This window comes from Cajanus cajan, chromosome 3, assembly GCF_000230855.2.
Source record: "Cajanus cajan strain Asha chromosome 3, NIPB_CcT2T_4, whole genome shotgun sequence".
Taxonomy (NCBI): Eukaryota; Viridiplantae; Streptophyta; class Magnoliopsida; order Fabales; family Fabaceae; genus Cajanus; species Cajanus cajan.
The window spans coordinates 70418780-70435182 of NC_138519.1; the positions used below are offsets into that span (position 1 = coordinate 70418780).

At 33.5% G+C, this 16403-nt stretch overlaps 2 protein-coding genes across 3 annotated transcripts; one reads left to right on the forward strand and one right to left on the reverse strand.

Annotated features, from left to right (window-relative positions):
- The first annotated feature begins 7050 nt into the window (after positions 1–7050).
- NFD1 (Ribosomal protein L21) lies at positions 7051–16382 on the forward strand. Its single transcript, XM_020372196.3, has 5 exons — positions 7051–7529; positions 7632–7712; positions 15250–15351; positions 15792–15866; positions 15959–16382. The coding sequence occupies exons 1-5, from the start codon at positions 7122–7124 to the stop codon at positions 16103–16105; spliced, it is 813 nt and encodes a 270-aa protein (XP_020227785.1). The 5' UTR covers positions 7051–7121; the 3' UTR covers positions 16106–16382.
- On the reverse strand, positions 9630–13277 carry LOC109808878 (uncharacterized). Of its 2 annotated transcripts, XM_083071183.1 has the most exons (4): positions 12358–13277; positions 10847–12267; positions 10308–10707; positions 9630–10196 (listed from the first exon to the last, which is right to left on the reverse strand). In XM_083071183.1, exons 2-4 carry the CDS (start codon positions 12265–12267, stop codon positions 9792–9794), a joined length of 2226 nt encoding a protein of 741 aa, XP_082927309.1. In that variant the 5' UTR covers positions 12358–13277; the 3' UTR covers positions 9630–9791. The 2 variants fall into 2 exon arrangements, with proteins under 2 accessions (XP_082927309.1, XP_020227675.2); XM_020372086.3 differs by having other exon boundaries at positions 10847–13277.
- Positions 16383–16403: the final 21 nt, after the last annotated feature.

A 16403-nucleotide genomic window follows, 5' to 3' on the forward strand; every position in this document is an offset into this window, starting at 1 on the left:
TTAATTGCTAACTAGGAGGCACTGCCACCTTTGCTGGAATTAATCTATATTTTTTTTTATATGATTTCTTGAGTTTTTGATACTTACATGATGACTCTCTATGATTTATGAATTACGAATGTGAATCTTCTACCTTATGATATTTGTGACAATTGTTTTATACATGAAAGATGTTATCAAACTATGAAAGATTTTATTTACTTCAAAGAGAAAAAAATATTTTGTTTAAATTTATTGTGTATTAATGTTGGGGTAGAGGATGTCACAATTAATAAGGATTATAAAGCAACACAAAGAAACGTCAAAGATCTAAAACTGAATAATTATTTTAGAGAAATTAAAATAAGACAAAATAATATTTGCAAGAAATTAAATTTTATTTAAGCAAAAAAAAAGATGCATCAATAAAAGGTAATGACATTTCTTATATACAATTTTATTTATGACATTAAATGAACATAATATATTGTTAATTAATAAAATAGAAAAAAAGAAATCACGTGTATACATTGCAGGACATTTTTTCTACATATGATATTTACATTGTTAATTAATGCCGAGAAAAAAATGGGGATAGCTGCGTATTAGGCTGCTGAAGCATAAACTGACTGTGGAATCGTCTAAATGCGAAAATCAATTCGTAATTTAATACATTTAAATCGTTAAATTTAAAATAATAATTACTGATTAGATCATAATATTAAAAAACCTTTATAATTTTGTTGGCGTAAGAAAAGTGTGCAATTATCAATAATTTTAAGAACAAAACTTTTATAATTTTTTTGTCTTTTATTAATTATTATCATAAGATTCATATATTTTATAAAGAATTAAAATAATAACAAATAATATATCTACCAAAAACAAGAAATTACTTTTATATATAGATATATAGAGATAGATAATATAGTCATAGGCTTACAGCAGTTACGGTAATTTTGAAATATAAACTTTAAAGCAAAACAAACCATGACATGCATGCAAAGGAATTTCAGCTGTACTACGCTACACCTCAAAATTAGAATATCCAAGTATGATTAGTTGCTTGTTTGGAAAATTAAAAAGTATATGATAAACAAAAATTAACGCACCTGAGGAAGTGAAAGCAAGAGAAAAATCCTACGGGTGTCAGAATTTGAAAGGTGCAGCAAGTATTGGTATCAATAATTCAATATCAATAATAAGAGCTTAGAAATCGATGCAAGTCAAAATGACACACGTGGATATATATATTTGGATAGAAATTTAAATGAAGTAATTTTTTTTTTAAAAAGTGTAAAATATTTTGTTTGGATGGAGAATTTATAAAGAATTTAAAATTTAATATTTATAAATTTTTTTAAAATTAAATAATTTTAAATTTTTTAAAAAAAGTAAAAATTTGAAATTATTTTTTTTCTCTTTTTTCTCTTATCTCTCTCTTCTCTCTTTCAAAATTGCCATAAAAATATTAATATTTTTAAAAAAATTATTTAATATTTAAAATTATTTTAAAAATTATTAAATATCATCTAATATTATTTTTAAAAAAAATTAGTAATTATTTAAAAATTGACTAATATTTAATTTTATAAAATTAAATCATAAATTTTTTTAATATATATTTATTTAAAATCAATTTTATCTATAGTGAAAATTAAATTTTTATATTTAAAATAAAAATTTAAATTAACTTATTCAAATAAAATATTTTAAAAATAATAATTATTAAAATTAAAATAATTTAAATTTTAAGAATTTTAAATTATGCAACAGAAGGAGCCTGCCCCCATGCTCTTTCTTCACAAACTGCACCAGGTCAACAGAAGGCGCCTAGGGGGAGGCTCTTTCTGAAAAACGCCTCCCCCCTGCTCTTTCTTTTTCCACGTGTGCAGGTGTCACATCAGCCATACAAGGCGCATGGGGGGAGGCTTTTTTTGAAAAACGCCCCAGCCCCCTGCGTTTTCTGTTCCACGTGGCGCCACGCTGTCCAAAATCACCTATTTGGTAAATTGTTTTTTTTTAATTTATTTCGTATATTTTTTTTTATTTATTCAAGTCAAAAAGCCCTTTCAACGGTCTCTCGAATTTAAAATTAATATTTTTAATTATTATAATTATTTAAAATTTTAATTTAATCTTTATATTTAATTTAATGAAATTTTTTATTAAATATTATCATTTAATATTTATTTATTAATATTTTTATTAATAAAAATATTACATTAAATTTAATTAATATTATGTAATTATCTCAATCTATCACTTATATATATATATATATATTATTAGTAATTTGATAGATTAAAATAATATTTTTAAAAATTATAGAAATTAAAAAAAATTTAAATTTAAGAGACTAAAAATAAATATCCCTTCAATATGAAAGATTATAAATATATTTAAATCCATAATTTAAAATAGGGATGTGAACAGAGCATTGGATAGTTGTAGTATGTTTTCGTTACTCTCTCTTTTGGATAAGTACGAGTCTCATATCTTTCTATATAAGTATATATTATTTGCACTAAAAAAAAATCTAATGTTTGCATATACATGAATACTCACAAGTATTTATTAAAGAAAAAATAACATAAAAATCTTCATAAAATAAAATCCGCAAAAATAAGAAATTAGATTAAAAAAAATTGTTTAAAATAAAGTATGCATAAAACAAAATCTACATAAATAAAATTTGTATAAGACAACTGCATAAAATCCCTTAATACATACATATATTTAAAAAAAATGCACAAATTAAGTAAGTTAATATTAGCAATATGTACATATATTATAACATTTGTCTTTATCTTGTTAACATACGGGTATAAAAAATACTTGTACTTGTTACTCACAAGTACCTATTAATAATACCCATTTTTATCTCTAGTGGATATTATCCTCTAATACTCATAGGTAGGAATTTTTTTGTCATCTCTAATTAAAAGTATAAAGTTTTTGTTAACAATGAAGAAGTCCGATAGGAACAATCAAACAAGCCCAAGTGAAGAACCCTAAACCCCTTATGGCTCAAAGATTATTATTCATGGTATTTGTTATCCTTTCTTGCCAGTGTAACATTCCTTATAATTGATCCCTCAACGACTCCACTCCACGACACTTCATACAATGACACTTCTCACAACTCATTATTGGCCAGAACCTTTCATCAATTAGAACTCTTCGTGGATAACCCTTTTTGAGATGCACATCTACCTTTAGGATCAATGACTGACCCTACACACCAACACATGACTTTTTGGCATGCTTTGTCCTTACTCGCACATTTTTTGAAAAACTTTACAAAAGGTTACTCATCCCTAAATTACTCTAAGCCAAGCACGCTTAACTATGAAATTCTTATTTGATGAGCTACCAAAAAATAGATGCATCTCGTTGATATAGTTAATACAAACTAGTCGTCCTCAATTATACAATCTCATGCTTGTATAATCTCTTAACACACCAGAATGGGAGGGATCTAGAGATTATACAAGCATGAGATTGTACGGTTAAAGATGATTTAAATGAATTAATTTGTACTACCTATATCAATAAGATGCATCTATTTTTAGGTAGCTCATCACATAAGAACTCCACAATTGAATGTGTTTGGCTTAGAGAAATTTAGTAATGGGTGACCTTCTGGGAAGTTTTTTCAAAAAGTGTGAAAGTGAGGACAAAGCATGACAAAAAGTCTTGTGTTGATTTGTGGGATCAATTGTTGATCTTAAAGGCAGACGTGCATCTTAAAAAAGGCTACCCACAGAGGGTTCTGACTGATGAAGGGTTTTGACCAACGAGGAGTTGTGTGAAGTATCGTGGAGTAGAGTCGCTGAGAGATCAAATCAAATGGGTGTTACAGCCAGTTTTCCTTTAATCAGTTGTGCAAAGTTGGACACATGTAAGGCTTGATCTTTACGATTGTTAAAATATCTCCTTTTATTCTCAATTGTAATGGTTTAGAGTTATGAAATATAAAGGTTTTCTACAGTAAATGTAGAGCTCATGGTTAATCTTTATATCTTCTAGTTCATAGTTAACAAATTGGTGCTTTCATTAAGCTTATCTATGCTTCCTAAAGATGATTTCTCTTCCAATGGACTTGGTGATCCAATCCAAAACCTCCCCACCTAATTTCACAACCTCCAAGCTGAATCCGTAGCCTAAAACTTTATTCACACCAATTGCTATGATACCATGACTTCCTTTATGGTTGGAATGCTTGACCAACTAGCACTTATTCCTACCTCTTTTCGACTTCACTTGTTCAAACATTAGACCTACAAACCTTCTGGGGCTATCGACCACCTCCACACTACCACCTCCCCCCTACCACCTCCCCCTGCATCGCTTCTTACCCCACCTCCTCTTTCTCCACCACCTCTCTCCATTCTTGGATCTTTTTCTCAACCTCAACCTTCATTTTCTTCCCAAATTTATTCCATTTTTATTCATCCTTAACCATCACCCTCACCCTCATCCTTTATTCAAATTTGTCCCCCAAAACTTCCACTCAACAAATTTGATGGATTTGACCCTTTAAATTGGCTCTTTCAAGTAGATCATATTTTTGTGCTTTTTACATGGTTTCATGGGATCAACGTCTGTTGGTCAATACTTTTAATATGAAAGGGAGGCTTTAAACTGGTTCAAATGGATGTACTAGAACCAAAAATCGATAGATTGGGTGTCTTTTACACATGCCCTTGAGATGCGGTTTGGGCCTTCCACTTATGAAAACCATCAACAAGAGCTTTTCAAAATTCGACAATAGGGCTTTATTACTGATTACCCTGCAAATTTTGAAAACTTTTTAATCACACTTTTGGTCTTATTGTTGAAATTTTTCTTAATTACTTTATTTGAGGTTATAATTATGAGGTCATGTGTAGGGTCAAGTAGGTGAGGATGTTGAGTAAAGTAGGGAGTGTAACATTCTAGAGTTGAGTACATGTTTAGCCAATAATATGCTTCTTTCACAAAGTAAATTATGGCTAACAATGAATCAGAGGATCTATATGATGTTATTTATGTAAAAGACTTAAAGGCATTTCTTATACCTCATCAATATATAATTTTTTGCTGTTCCAAAAATAATAATTATGAGATTATGCATAAGTTGACCATCTCTTGTCCTGTCACTCTCACTCAAGCCATTGTACTCACAAAATAAGTGGCATCTTGTGACCTAGGTTTTCAAGAAGTTTTACTTCAACAACTAAAACACACTTTGCCACTCCAACTACTTCTATGGCCACACCTTCCCTTTCCTCATCTCCCACTAAGCTTCCTATTAAACGCCTTTCTCAAAATCAGTTACAAGAATGCTTGTTGCGAGTTTGTGTTATTATTGTGACAAAAAGTACCATCAGGATCACAAGTGTGCTACGCCCAAGTTCCTCATTCTCCTCTCTAAAGATCATTTTGACGACCCTAATTCTCCATCAGAAGCTATCAATCTTGATGCCACTAGTGGAAAAAAGACTGTTAAAGTTATTTATTTTTTATTTTTAAAATCAGTTGTTAGACCGATTTTAAAGTAATTGATTTTGTAAGTCTTGACTTTTAAAATTAGTTACTTTTAAATGAGTATGTTGATAAGAATAATGAGAGTTAGTGAAAAGTGGTTGTGAATTATTTATGAAAGTAAAAGTGTAAAAACAATTTTTATCATCTATCTTTTTGTTGTTTATCTTATTTTCAACAAAGAAATTTATAGACGTGGATTCCATGTTTATAAATTTCTCTTATAACCCATTTTTATTAAAACAAACCACCACTATTCTTTCTCCAGTTTATTTATGTTACAATTATCAAATTTCTATCTTTAGTATGAAATATTTATTCAGTTTGTTAATAATTAATATTTTTTTTTGAAAATTTATATGATGATTACTAGTAAATTTTTCTTCCTAATTATTATTTTTTCTTTATTCACAAAACTTCAATTGAATATCCTGTATAAGAGGTATGACTTCGACTAACAACATATAAATTTAACTTTTCAAAAAAAGTTCATTAAAATTATTATAAACAAAAATCCTTTCTATTTTAAATAAAATTCATTATAAAATATCTAACACAAATTAAATAAAATATTTTAACAGTAGTATAAATTATAACGAAGTAATGCTTAACACAAACCCTCTCTGCCCTTCTAATCACCGTTAGAGAAAAGGCTAATGATATATACACTTTTTTTTTTTTTTATAAGTGCACCTCTTTTATTTTTTTTTTAAATTCTAAAATATTCATAATTTTTTTTATTTTTAAAATTTTTAATTTTACATCTCTAACTTTCAATTTACAATTTTTTCTTTTCACACACCTCCTTCCTTCTCTTTTCCAGTTTTCACATGCAATATCTTGTCTTCCTTTAATTCCTCACATATTTCAGTGGGTAGTTTTAGTTATCTCGATTTTTATATTACTCTTTATTTTCTCACCTTTTTCACTTTTTCACATGCACCCAAATCATAGAACTGTTAAGCGACAACATCGTAGATACGTGTAGTTTCCTTGACAGTTTCTATCAAATTAGATACACATTTTTTCTTTCGCCACTTCCTTTCTTTTCAACCCTCCAAAAACCTTAACATTAAGTTTAGTATTATGAAAAATATATTTTTACTATTCTAGAGTATTATGCGGATAGTGAAATCAGTGAGAAAACTGAAAGAGAAAGAGAAAAATAATAATATAAAGTTAAAAAGATTAAAATTATCTACCAAAATATGTGAGGATAAAGAAAAATTAAGGGGTGCATGTGAAAATAATGGAAAGAGATATGTAAAAAAAGTGTTAAATTAGATGTTAGGAGTGTAAAATAAAAAAAATAAAAAAATAAAAAAAAAAATTAACGACATTTTAAGAATTTTTGTTATTTTTTTTTGAAAAAAAAAGGGGTGTACAAATAAAAGGAGGTGTATATATCATGATCCTAGAGAAAAACAGTGTTGGGCTGAAATTACCTGAGCCCAAATGGCGTGTCCAAAATGAAGAAAGAGGGTTGGGCTTGTTTGAGGCCCATGTGGGTGCAGGTGGAGGAGGAGCAAGTAGCGCGGTGACAGCGATTCATTTCCGTTGCGTCTGTGTGATCAAAACAAAACCTAGTTTTGAGAACTTCGACAGTAGCATCCATGGCGAGTAGGAGGTGCCTGCGAGCCTTAACGAAAACGACGCCGTTTCTCTTCAGAAGCTCATCGTCTCTTCGCTCACTCACTGTGCCTCCATTTCCTCGCGCCAAAGCTTCTTCGCCGCTTTTCGCCAAACCAGCCTCCGCTTTTGCACGATGGCCACACCCACGCTACTTCTCTTCCGACAAACGCAGCGACGAAGACGATAATAGCGAAGAGGATTACGATGATGATGAAGAGGAGGATTATGAAGACGGTGATGATTACGTCGCTGCGTCGCGTGGGAAAAAGGTGTACACGGCGGAGGAGAAGGAGGCGGAAGCGGCGGATATTGGCTACAGAGTGGTGGGTCCACTTCAAAAGGACGATGACGTGTTTAAGCCCTACGAGCCTGTTTTCGCTGTTGTTCAGGTTCCATTTTCGAATGCTCTATGTTATTCTGGGTAATTTTTTTTTTCTAATTTCCTCTTTTGGTGATTGTTCATTTGTTTGTGTGTGTTTTTATTGGTTCAGATTGGTTCGCACCAGTTTAAAGTAAGCAACGGGGACAGCATTTTCACTGAGAGATTGAAGTTTTGCGAAGTGAATGACAAGGTGAGTGTGTATCTTTTGCTACAAGATTCTTTTACAGTAGTATGTGTGTTACTATGGTTGAGCTTCAGGAAGAGGGTTCTTTGCAAAAATGGTATTTTTTTCTGGGGTGTTTTGTGGATCTTCTATTAGTTTAAACTGAATTAAGGAAGGACTGACAAAGATCAATGCTGACTTGTGTCATTATGGCTTTACTCTGTGTATATATCTAGTTGACCTACTGTTGCAGTGATGTTAGTGCTTATGGATCATGGCTTTACTGTATGTCATCTCTTGCTTATTTTGAGTGTGCTTGAATAAGAGTTCCGTCCAACTAAACCCACGATCAACCCGATCGAGCCCTAAGACTTTTAAAAATCCAAACCATATCCATTTAAATGGTTTGTATTAAAATCTATATCCATATATTTTTTTAAAAATCCTGTTTGGAATTTTTTAAACTGACTTATAGTTCAAAACTGGTTTTAAACCATAACCTGTTTTGAAACCAGATTTAAATCATAATGATTTAAGATTATGTTAAGCATCCAAACCTTTTCAGACCCACTTTTTATGTCTTGTACTCTTGTTTGCCTGGTCTTTATTTTTATTTTTATTAGTATTTAAGTAAACAAGCTGGTGCCAATTTTAACAAGTTCCAAAACAAGAATGCTTTTGAATTGCTTGTTTCACTTAACCTTGCTTGTGATCCATAATTGAAAAACCACTATGGCAATTGAGAATGTCAAGCACAATTGGACTGAAAAATAGAGAATAACTAGGTACATGATTTGATTCCATGGCATTAGGTATCATTCATTACGTTACACCTATTTGATTACAGATGTAACCGCACTAACTTAGCCAAGAAAACTCAGAACAAAGAATTTCTGCTAGAGGGCAACATCACGATAATTGCTCACCCTATAAAGCATGCATGAAAATTAAGTATAGGATACTACAGCCAAAAGATGTGTCCACAAATATGAAATTAACAATATGCAGCACATACATATCTGTGGAAGCATCAAGACTTGCTTTGTCGCTCCCTTCTTCCTTTCCATAAAAGTTATTGTCATTAATTTAAGTGCACAGAAAATTTGCTGTAGAAGGTACAGGCCATAGACCAAATCCCATCTGCATCTGAGTCAGTTTCAATGACCAAATCCCATCTTTCTTGATCACCATCATCATTCAATACCTAAAAAATATAAAAGAGTCTGGGTCTGTGATATTTATTTCTGTGTAAATATCATGGCTCTATTATTTTTAACCAATCTGCAGCAAAATTTCTGCCACTTGCAACAGATATAGTACAAATGAATATGTTCATTATGTTGTACATACAATCTATAGAAAAAACTAAACATGGCTCAGAATTGGCGAACAATTGCAAGTATATAATTCAAGCTTCATTTTGTACAACAACTAATAAATACTTAACAGTTATAGAACAAGTTGAAGCAATTAATTTTTATAATATCATTTAACAAAATTATAAATAAACAGGAAAATTAGTGGCTAATTATCTTGATAGGCCCGAAATAATTAATAATTAATTTATATATGGTCTAAATTACAGTGTGCAAATTAATTTTATGTGTACTTCTAATTAAGAATGAACTATTTAGTAATAAACATTTCCCCGATTTTTCTTTCTCTTTCCATTCTTAGCCTATGAATCTGCATGTTGAAAACCTAATCTTGTATTCCAAAATGGTTTCAAGCTTAGGAGATCACACCTGGTCCTTAGACCTCTCATTCTTTTCATAATGCTTTTGCAACTCAAGAGTACTACTGAGGAAACTGTTGCTGGAGGGGCCAAGGTTGTCAAACTCGAGAGTCTACACAAACTCGTGGAGCTCTGGTAGACTCGACTCGTAGACTCGACTCGTAGACTCGTAAGAGTCTACCTAATATTAAAATATATTAAAAAACATGAACGCACACAATATGATATCACTATTTCAACATTCTAAGTCTAAAATAAGTCAAATAACAACAATAAAATGTCATAATACAAATCTTAACCATACATAAACAACCAAAAGTCGAAAACACATAAGTCCACAAATCAAAAACATAAAACAAGATCTAAATTAATCAATCAAAGTCCAATCCTCCAACAAATGCATGTGCATCATCATCATCTTCATTTTCTTCAAGCTCATCCTCTTCATCTGATGATAAGGGTTCTTCAATATTCACATCATCAAAGACCAAATCCTCAAGGTCATTTAAAGTTGGATTGGTTGAATCTCCAACTAGTTCAACATTTCCACCATCATCCACATTTTCATTTTCATCCCTAAGTGGTGGTTGGACATCCTCTCCATTAAAAATAGCATCTCCTTCCTCAGTTATCCACTCATCATCAGAATGAAGTTCATCAAAAGGAATAACAAGATTTCTTTTCACTTGTTTACTCTTTAGCTTCAAGTTATACATCACATAAACCAAATCATTCATCTTCCTTTGGTGCAAGCGATTTCTTCTCTTTGTATGAACCTAGAAAATAGAACACAAAAACCAAAATTTCAAGATTACCTATAAGGCTAAAACTCTAATTTCTAAACATTAAAAATTAACAACTAAAAACAAAGACATTAATTCAATTACCATTTCAAATGAACTCCAGTTACGCTCACATCCAGAAGAGCTACAAGTTAAGCTTAGTACACGGATTGCAAACTTCTTTAACTCTGGACATCCATCCCCATAGAAGTCCCACCATTCTGCAGGAAGCATAATCTTCCTACTAGCCACTGCAGTATCAAGACCAAACAACCCTCTAGCATAATGAAATTCAGCAAGTTGCGTACCAATCTTGCTCCTCTCATTCAAGTCACTCACCAACCTTGTCATACAATTGTATAACCCTTGTTTAACCTCAACATCATCATCTCTAAAATTAGGGTCATAATGGAAATGGGGATTGAGGTAATATGCAGCTGCATGTAAGGGTCTATGGAGTTGTTTATCCCACCTTTCATCAATAATATTCCATACAGGTTCATAACTATAAATATGAAATAAATGCAAGTTAGGAATATTGCCATTATCATATACTAGAAACATCAGTACATAACTATACTAATTTACTAAATAAGATCATTAAATTTCAATAGAAATATAGTTTAGAACTAAGAAAAGTTTACCTTTTCTTAACATTGCCGAAGTTGATTTTTATCTTTTCCTTGGCACAATCCATCCCATCATATATAAAACCCATGGCAGGTTTTTCATCAGAATCCACCAAGCGAAGGACAGTCATAAGAGGAACAACGGCTTTGAGACATATGATTATGTTCTTCCATAGACGACTATCTAAAGCCATGCCTTCCACCTTTCTTCCCTCCGGTGTAGAGGAAAACTTACTTGATTTCCACTCATTTGAACTAAACATACACATCAATGATGCTTTATTATCATTGAGACAAGATAGAGTTAAATAAGCAGTAGCAAATCTAGTTATACCAGGCCTAACCAAGTCCCTCCCCTTAGTGAACTTCTTCAACATGCTAATGAGCATTGTTCTAGAGTATATGTAGGTGGTAATCTTTCTTCCTTTCTTGATAGTCACTTCATGAACCTTTAGCTTCTTCTCAAAATCCTCAAAAATCAAATCAATACAGTGAGCAGCACATGGAGTCCAATACAAATTCTTCCGTGTCTGCATTAACATTTCATCTGCTGTCTTGTAATTTGCAGCATTGTCTGTCACAACTTGGACAACATTCTCTTCTCCTACATAATTGACAACATCATCCAACATTTTAAAAACTTTATCAGCTGTTTTAGAGATGTCAGATGTGTCTAATGAATATAGGAAGACTGTCCCCTTAGGACTATTGATCAAAAAGTTACAAATTGATCGCCTCTTCTTATCTGTCCATCCATCAGACATGATTGAACAACCAGTCCTCTTCCATTCCTTCTTAAACTCTTCAAGCATTGAATCAGTTTCAATCACAGCTTGTTTCAAAAGCTTCTCCCTCACATCATGATAAGAAGGGGGTTTATAACCAATTCCATATCTCCCAATCATCTCACACATCTTTATAAACTCTACATTTTTAATGGAATTGAAGGGAATGGCACTTGTGTAAAAATACCTTGCAACTTGTTGATCAACTTGGTCCTTGTAGTCTTTTTTCATCATTTGGTTTAATGTTATTTGAACTCCAGAACCACCAACTCCTTTTCCTTTTGTCAAAGCCCTCATCTCCATCTCTTTCTCTATGTCATCTTCCTCATCAATATCAACCAATCTCTTTTTCCTCATTGATGTCTCTTTAGCCTCCGCAACAATTTTCATCATTAGAATTTTAACTTCTTCCGGTACCATTGCACATGGTTCAGAATCTTCTCTAGTACCAGCAAGGTGACGCTTAAATCTAAAAATCCCCCCACTGATAGTTTTTGTGCAATAGTTGCACTTCACCTTTTTTCCATTGCCTAGAACATCTGTCCCATGCTTCCAACCCATGTCAGTCCTATTTCCAGGGGCATTTTTCCTTCCTCTGGAAGAAGAAACTGCATTGCTTGAAGACTTTGAGCCACCACCGGTTTCAGACATCTTGCAATTATAGGAGTAACCGAGTAAGAGACTAAGTATATGAAAATTGTGAATAACACCAACAAGATGCAGCAGAGAAGTAACACTCACGAGTCACGACGCTGGAAGAGTGGAAGCTGCAATGACGGAAAGCGATTTTGGTGGCGGCAGAGATGCGGCGGAGATGCGGCAGAGATGCGGCGGAGGGAGACTCGCGTCCGTCCCAGCAAGATGCGGCGCCGTTCGTAGCGGCGGAGAGGAGCCCTCGTAGTGGCTGAGACGCTCGCGGTTCGTAGAGGGGCGATTAGAGTTTAGCTGCGGAGGGAGACTCGCGTCCGTCCCAGCAAGATGCGTTCCGTTCGTAGCTGCGGCGGAGATGGCTGTTTAGGGTTTAGCTGCGGAGGGAGACTCAGAAACGTGCAAATGGTGGAGCAGCTCGCGCGCGCAGGGAAGAAACATTTTTTCACTTACTGACCTAGGCAAAACGACGTCGTTTTTGGGCCATTTAGGGGTCAAAAAAAAAAAGCCACCAGACTCGTGGACTCGGGCTAGACTCGCGATTCTGACCGAGTCTACCCGAGTCTACCCGAGTCTACCCGAGTCTACCCAAAAACGATTCTACAAGCGAGTTAACCCGTTTTGCTCCCCTAGACTCGTAAACTCGTCCGATTCTACGAGTTGACTCGCGAGTTTGACAACCATGGGAGGGGCTACCAGGGAGTTCATTCCTTTTATCTTCTCTTACCGAGCCTAGTGATGAGTTCTGACATTACGTTTATAAAGTCCCTTCCATTGGAACCCTTCTAGTACTGAAAAGGGCTTGCCGAAACTTGATAGAGGACTTGTTAGGGCAAGATCCATGGGCAGATATGGAAGATACAAATGATTATTTAGGGTTTTACTCTTTTAGGGGTAAAGATTAATAAGGGCCCAACTGGAAATCTTGACTACACATGGATGCTTCTCTCAAAATATCAAGAGACCAGAAAACATTTTACAGTATGACAAGAGCTTTTGTTTTGAATAATTGATTTGCCTTCTGCGGCCTCTCTTTTTTAAATAGACAACAAGATATACCTTTTTTACAAAAAGGTGAGAGATTACAAGAGTTATACAAGAAAGGAGAGATTATAAGAAATTTCCTAACAGCTAGGATATATGGCACGTATAAAATAATATAGCTATAATCGTATTAAAACAGGTAATAAATTACATTAAATATATATTAACAGCTTCTATCCAAGCATCATAGGTGTTTCCATATCCAACTAAAAAACCAAGTTACTAATTTCCATCACGAATCGAGTAGTGTAGCGCCTTAGCAGTTCTATTTTCTTTGCAGTACGCCTTCAAGATAGGTACATAGATCCCAAGCCAAGACCCACCGAGGTCCCCAGAGCATTTATCTTATTAAGAATGTCATGTGCTTTGTCTGATAATCCAATACTAATACATGCATTAACTATACTCTAACTTATAGATTTATCAACTATGATATTAGAAGGATCTAGCATCTGAGCTTCAATAATCAAACTAGCTAACCCCTCGATATTCCCCTTATGAAAATATGCCTTAACTACATAATTTTTTCAGTAAAACCTCAATATCTGCCATCTACACCATTCAGACATTTAGCTATAGTTGACTCCACAGAAGCTACATACCTTGACTTAACATTCCCACTTACCAAATCAGTATAGAATCTCTTTCTGTTTAAACAACTAAATCCACCCATCAACTCTTCCAACTCATTTATTTTCTCTTCTAATTCCCTGAGTGCATATAAATAACCATGAAACCCAAAACACAACTCATCAGGCCTAACCCCCACATTTGACATGGTTGCAACAACTGTTAGCACCCCTCACTGCATCAAGCCACAGCAGCAACCTTCCAGTGCTGCATTACAAGCACCAATATTACATTCAAATCTGATTCCACAACAACCATCTGTTGTCCCATGTACCCTGCATGGACCCTTGCTTGGGGCTGTATCCAACTTGTCTTCTCTGAAGAACATCCTCAATCACAGCACATCTGGCAGTAGCGGTCCCATTAGCAAGAAGGCGAGATTAATTCACAGTTTGAAATGTTTTAGCATCAGTAGTCAGTTTTTTAATAAAAGGAGTGGAAAATGAATTTTCCCAGGTTTGAAACATGGACTGGATAAAATATATGATCCATTAAAATAGATTTATAAGTGGTTTGGGCCAGTACAGTTGTGGATAGGTTTGGCCCAATTGTATATTTTGCACATCCGGAACTTACATTGCTTCATTTATGCGTTGGAAAGTGTAAAACTTCTGTTCAGTGCCAATCCTAAACCCCTTTGGTCTGTTTGGGTAAGTAAGGGGGAACAACCGAGTGTTGAATTGTTGAGAGGCATTATTGTCCTGTTGGATTAGCTGTGGGAGCTGGGAAATTGCAATACCTAAAGTGCATGGGAGTTTTCAGTATTGTAATTCTCTCATTGGGTATTTTTCTTTTAGTGCTTGTAACCTATGGTAAATCAATCCCTTTGTTTTTCTCCCAAATACTTTGGCAATGTCACATGCTGAACCTTTTTGTAATATTGTTCCTACTGCAAATGATATATTTACCTCCTTTGCAAGTTTCTTGTAAGGGATGCTCATTTGAACAAGGGCTATTACTTGCTCACGTTTGTATTATGCTCTGTGTATTGAGACTTTTGGATCTCTATCAAATTTTAAAACTAGATAAGAATAACAATCTCTTAAGATTTCAAAAACAAATAGTTTTTAAGTCAACCTAGGGGGGTTGGAGATTGAAGTACAATTGTTGCGTACTCCCTACGTGCTGAGAAATGGCTTGTTTTGTTGTATATTTGCTTCTTACCATTTTGATAGTTCTACAAAAAATTGTTTTTTCAATAATAAATTAATAATCAATGGGATGTTTTCTTTGTAATAGTTATCTATTTGCTATTTTTGGGTTATGGAATATTTTATGCCAGTTAATTGAAAATTCCATTACCCATTTCAGTTGATTCTGAACAAAGTTCTGTTGCTTGGCTCTGCTAGTCAGACAATTGTTGGCAGACCTATAGTGCCCGATGCATCTGTTCATGCTGTTGTCGAGGAGCATGTAAGTGTAGAACTTTCCATTTCAATTATACAGAATTATATTTTTTTAAGATTGGAGTAGGTTTGTATAGAATATGAGCAGAATAAGTGTGGTTGCAATTGCAGTTCTTTCCGTTCATACCTCTGCAATCATAATGAAAAGGAATTAGAATTGTAACTGAAAATGACATAATTTCCTCTGGTTGAATTAAGAAGAATTATATATTGCATTTAATTCAACTGTTGATTGCATTTTTCAGCATGCATTTGTGGTCAAAAGATTCTTTCATTGCAGAAGAATTTAAATAAAAAGGCATATGCCAATGCATTAAACTACCTGTTTCTAATAGCTTGTGATTTCTATGTCATGCAATGATGAAAATTATCCGGCTTTTCTAACCATTGAATATTCGTTTTTCCTGCCACATACTTGCGTGTGTGCTCACTTTTCCTTTATATCAGGCACTAGATGCAAAGGTAATTATTTTTAAGAAAAAGAGAAGGAAGAATTACCGAAGAACCAAAGGGCATCGTCAGGTGTGTTGGAAAACAATCATTTAATCACGTGTAGTTTCATCATATTATTATTGATATTGATTCTACTTGATGCATGGTTATCACATCTTCAGGAGTTGACCAAGTTAAGGATAACTGATATTCAAGGAATTGAGAAACCTCAAAATGCCATCAAACCTGAAAAGCCTTCAAAATCTACTAAGAAAGAACAGGAAAAGGTTGCTAAGAAAGAAAAGGAAAAGGTTGCTGTTACTGCTTAAAGGGATGTACCTACCCTCTTGGCTGTTGACGGCGGTTATTGATATCTTTATGTCTCAAATGAGTTTTGATAGTTTGATGGCATGTAGTGAGCATGATGGTATTGCTGATAGCCCCATTGTAGGTGGAAATAGTCAATCATCCACTCGGTAATCAGGTTTTGTAGGATTATTACACAATTTTTCTTTTCCCTTTGTAATGCCATAATTAGTGGTTCGATGTTTGAACATAGATCCATTGATTCTTAAACTGCTTTCAAGGTCTCAAGAAATTTAATAATGACTCCTGTATTTTTTGTTA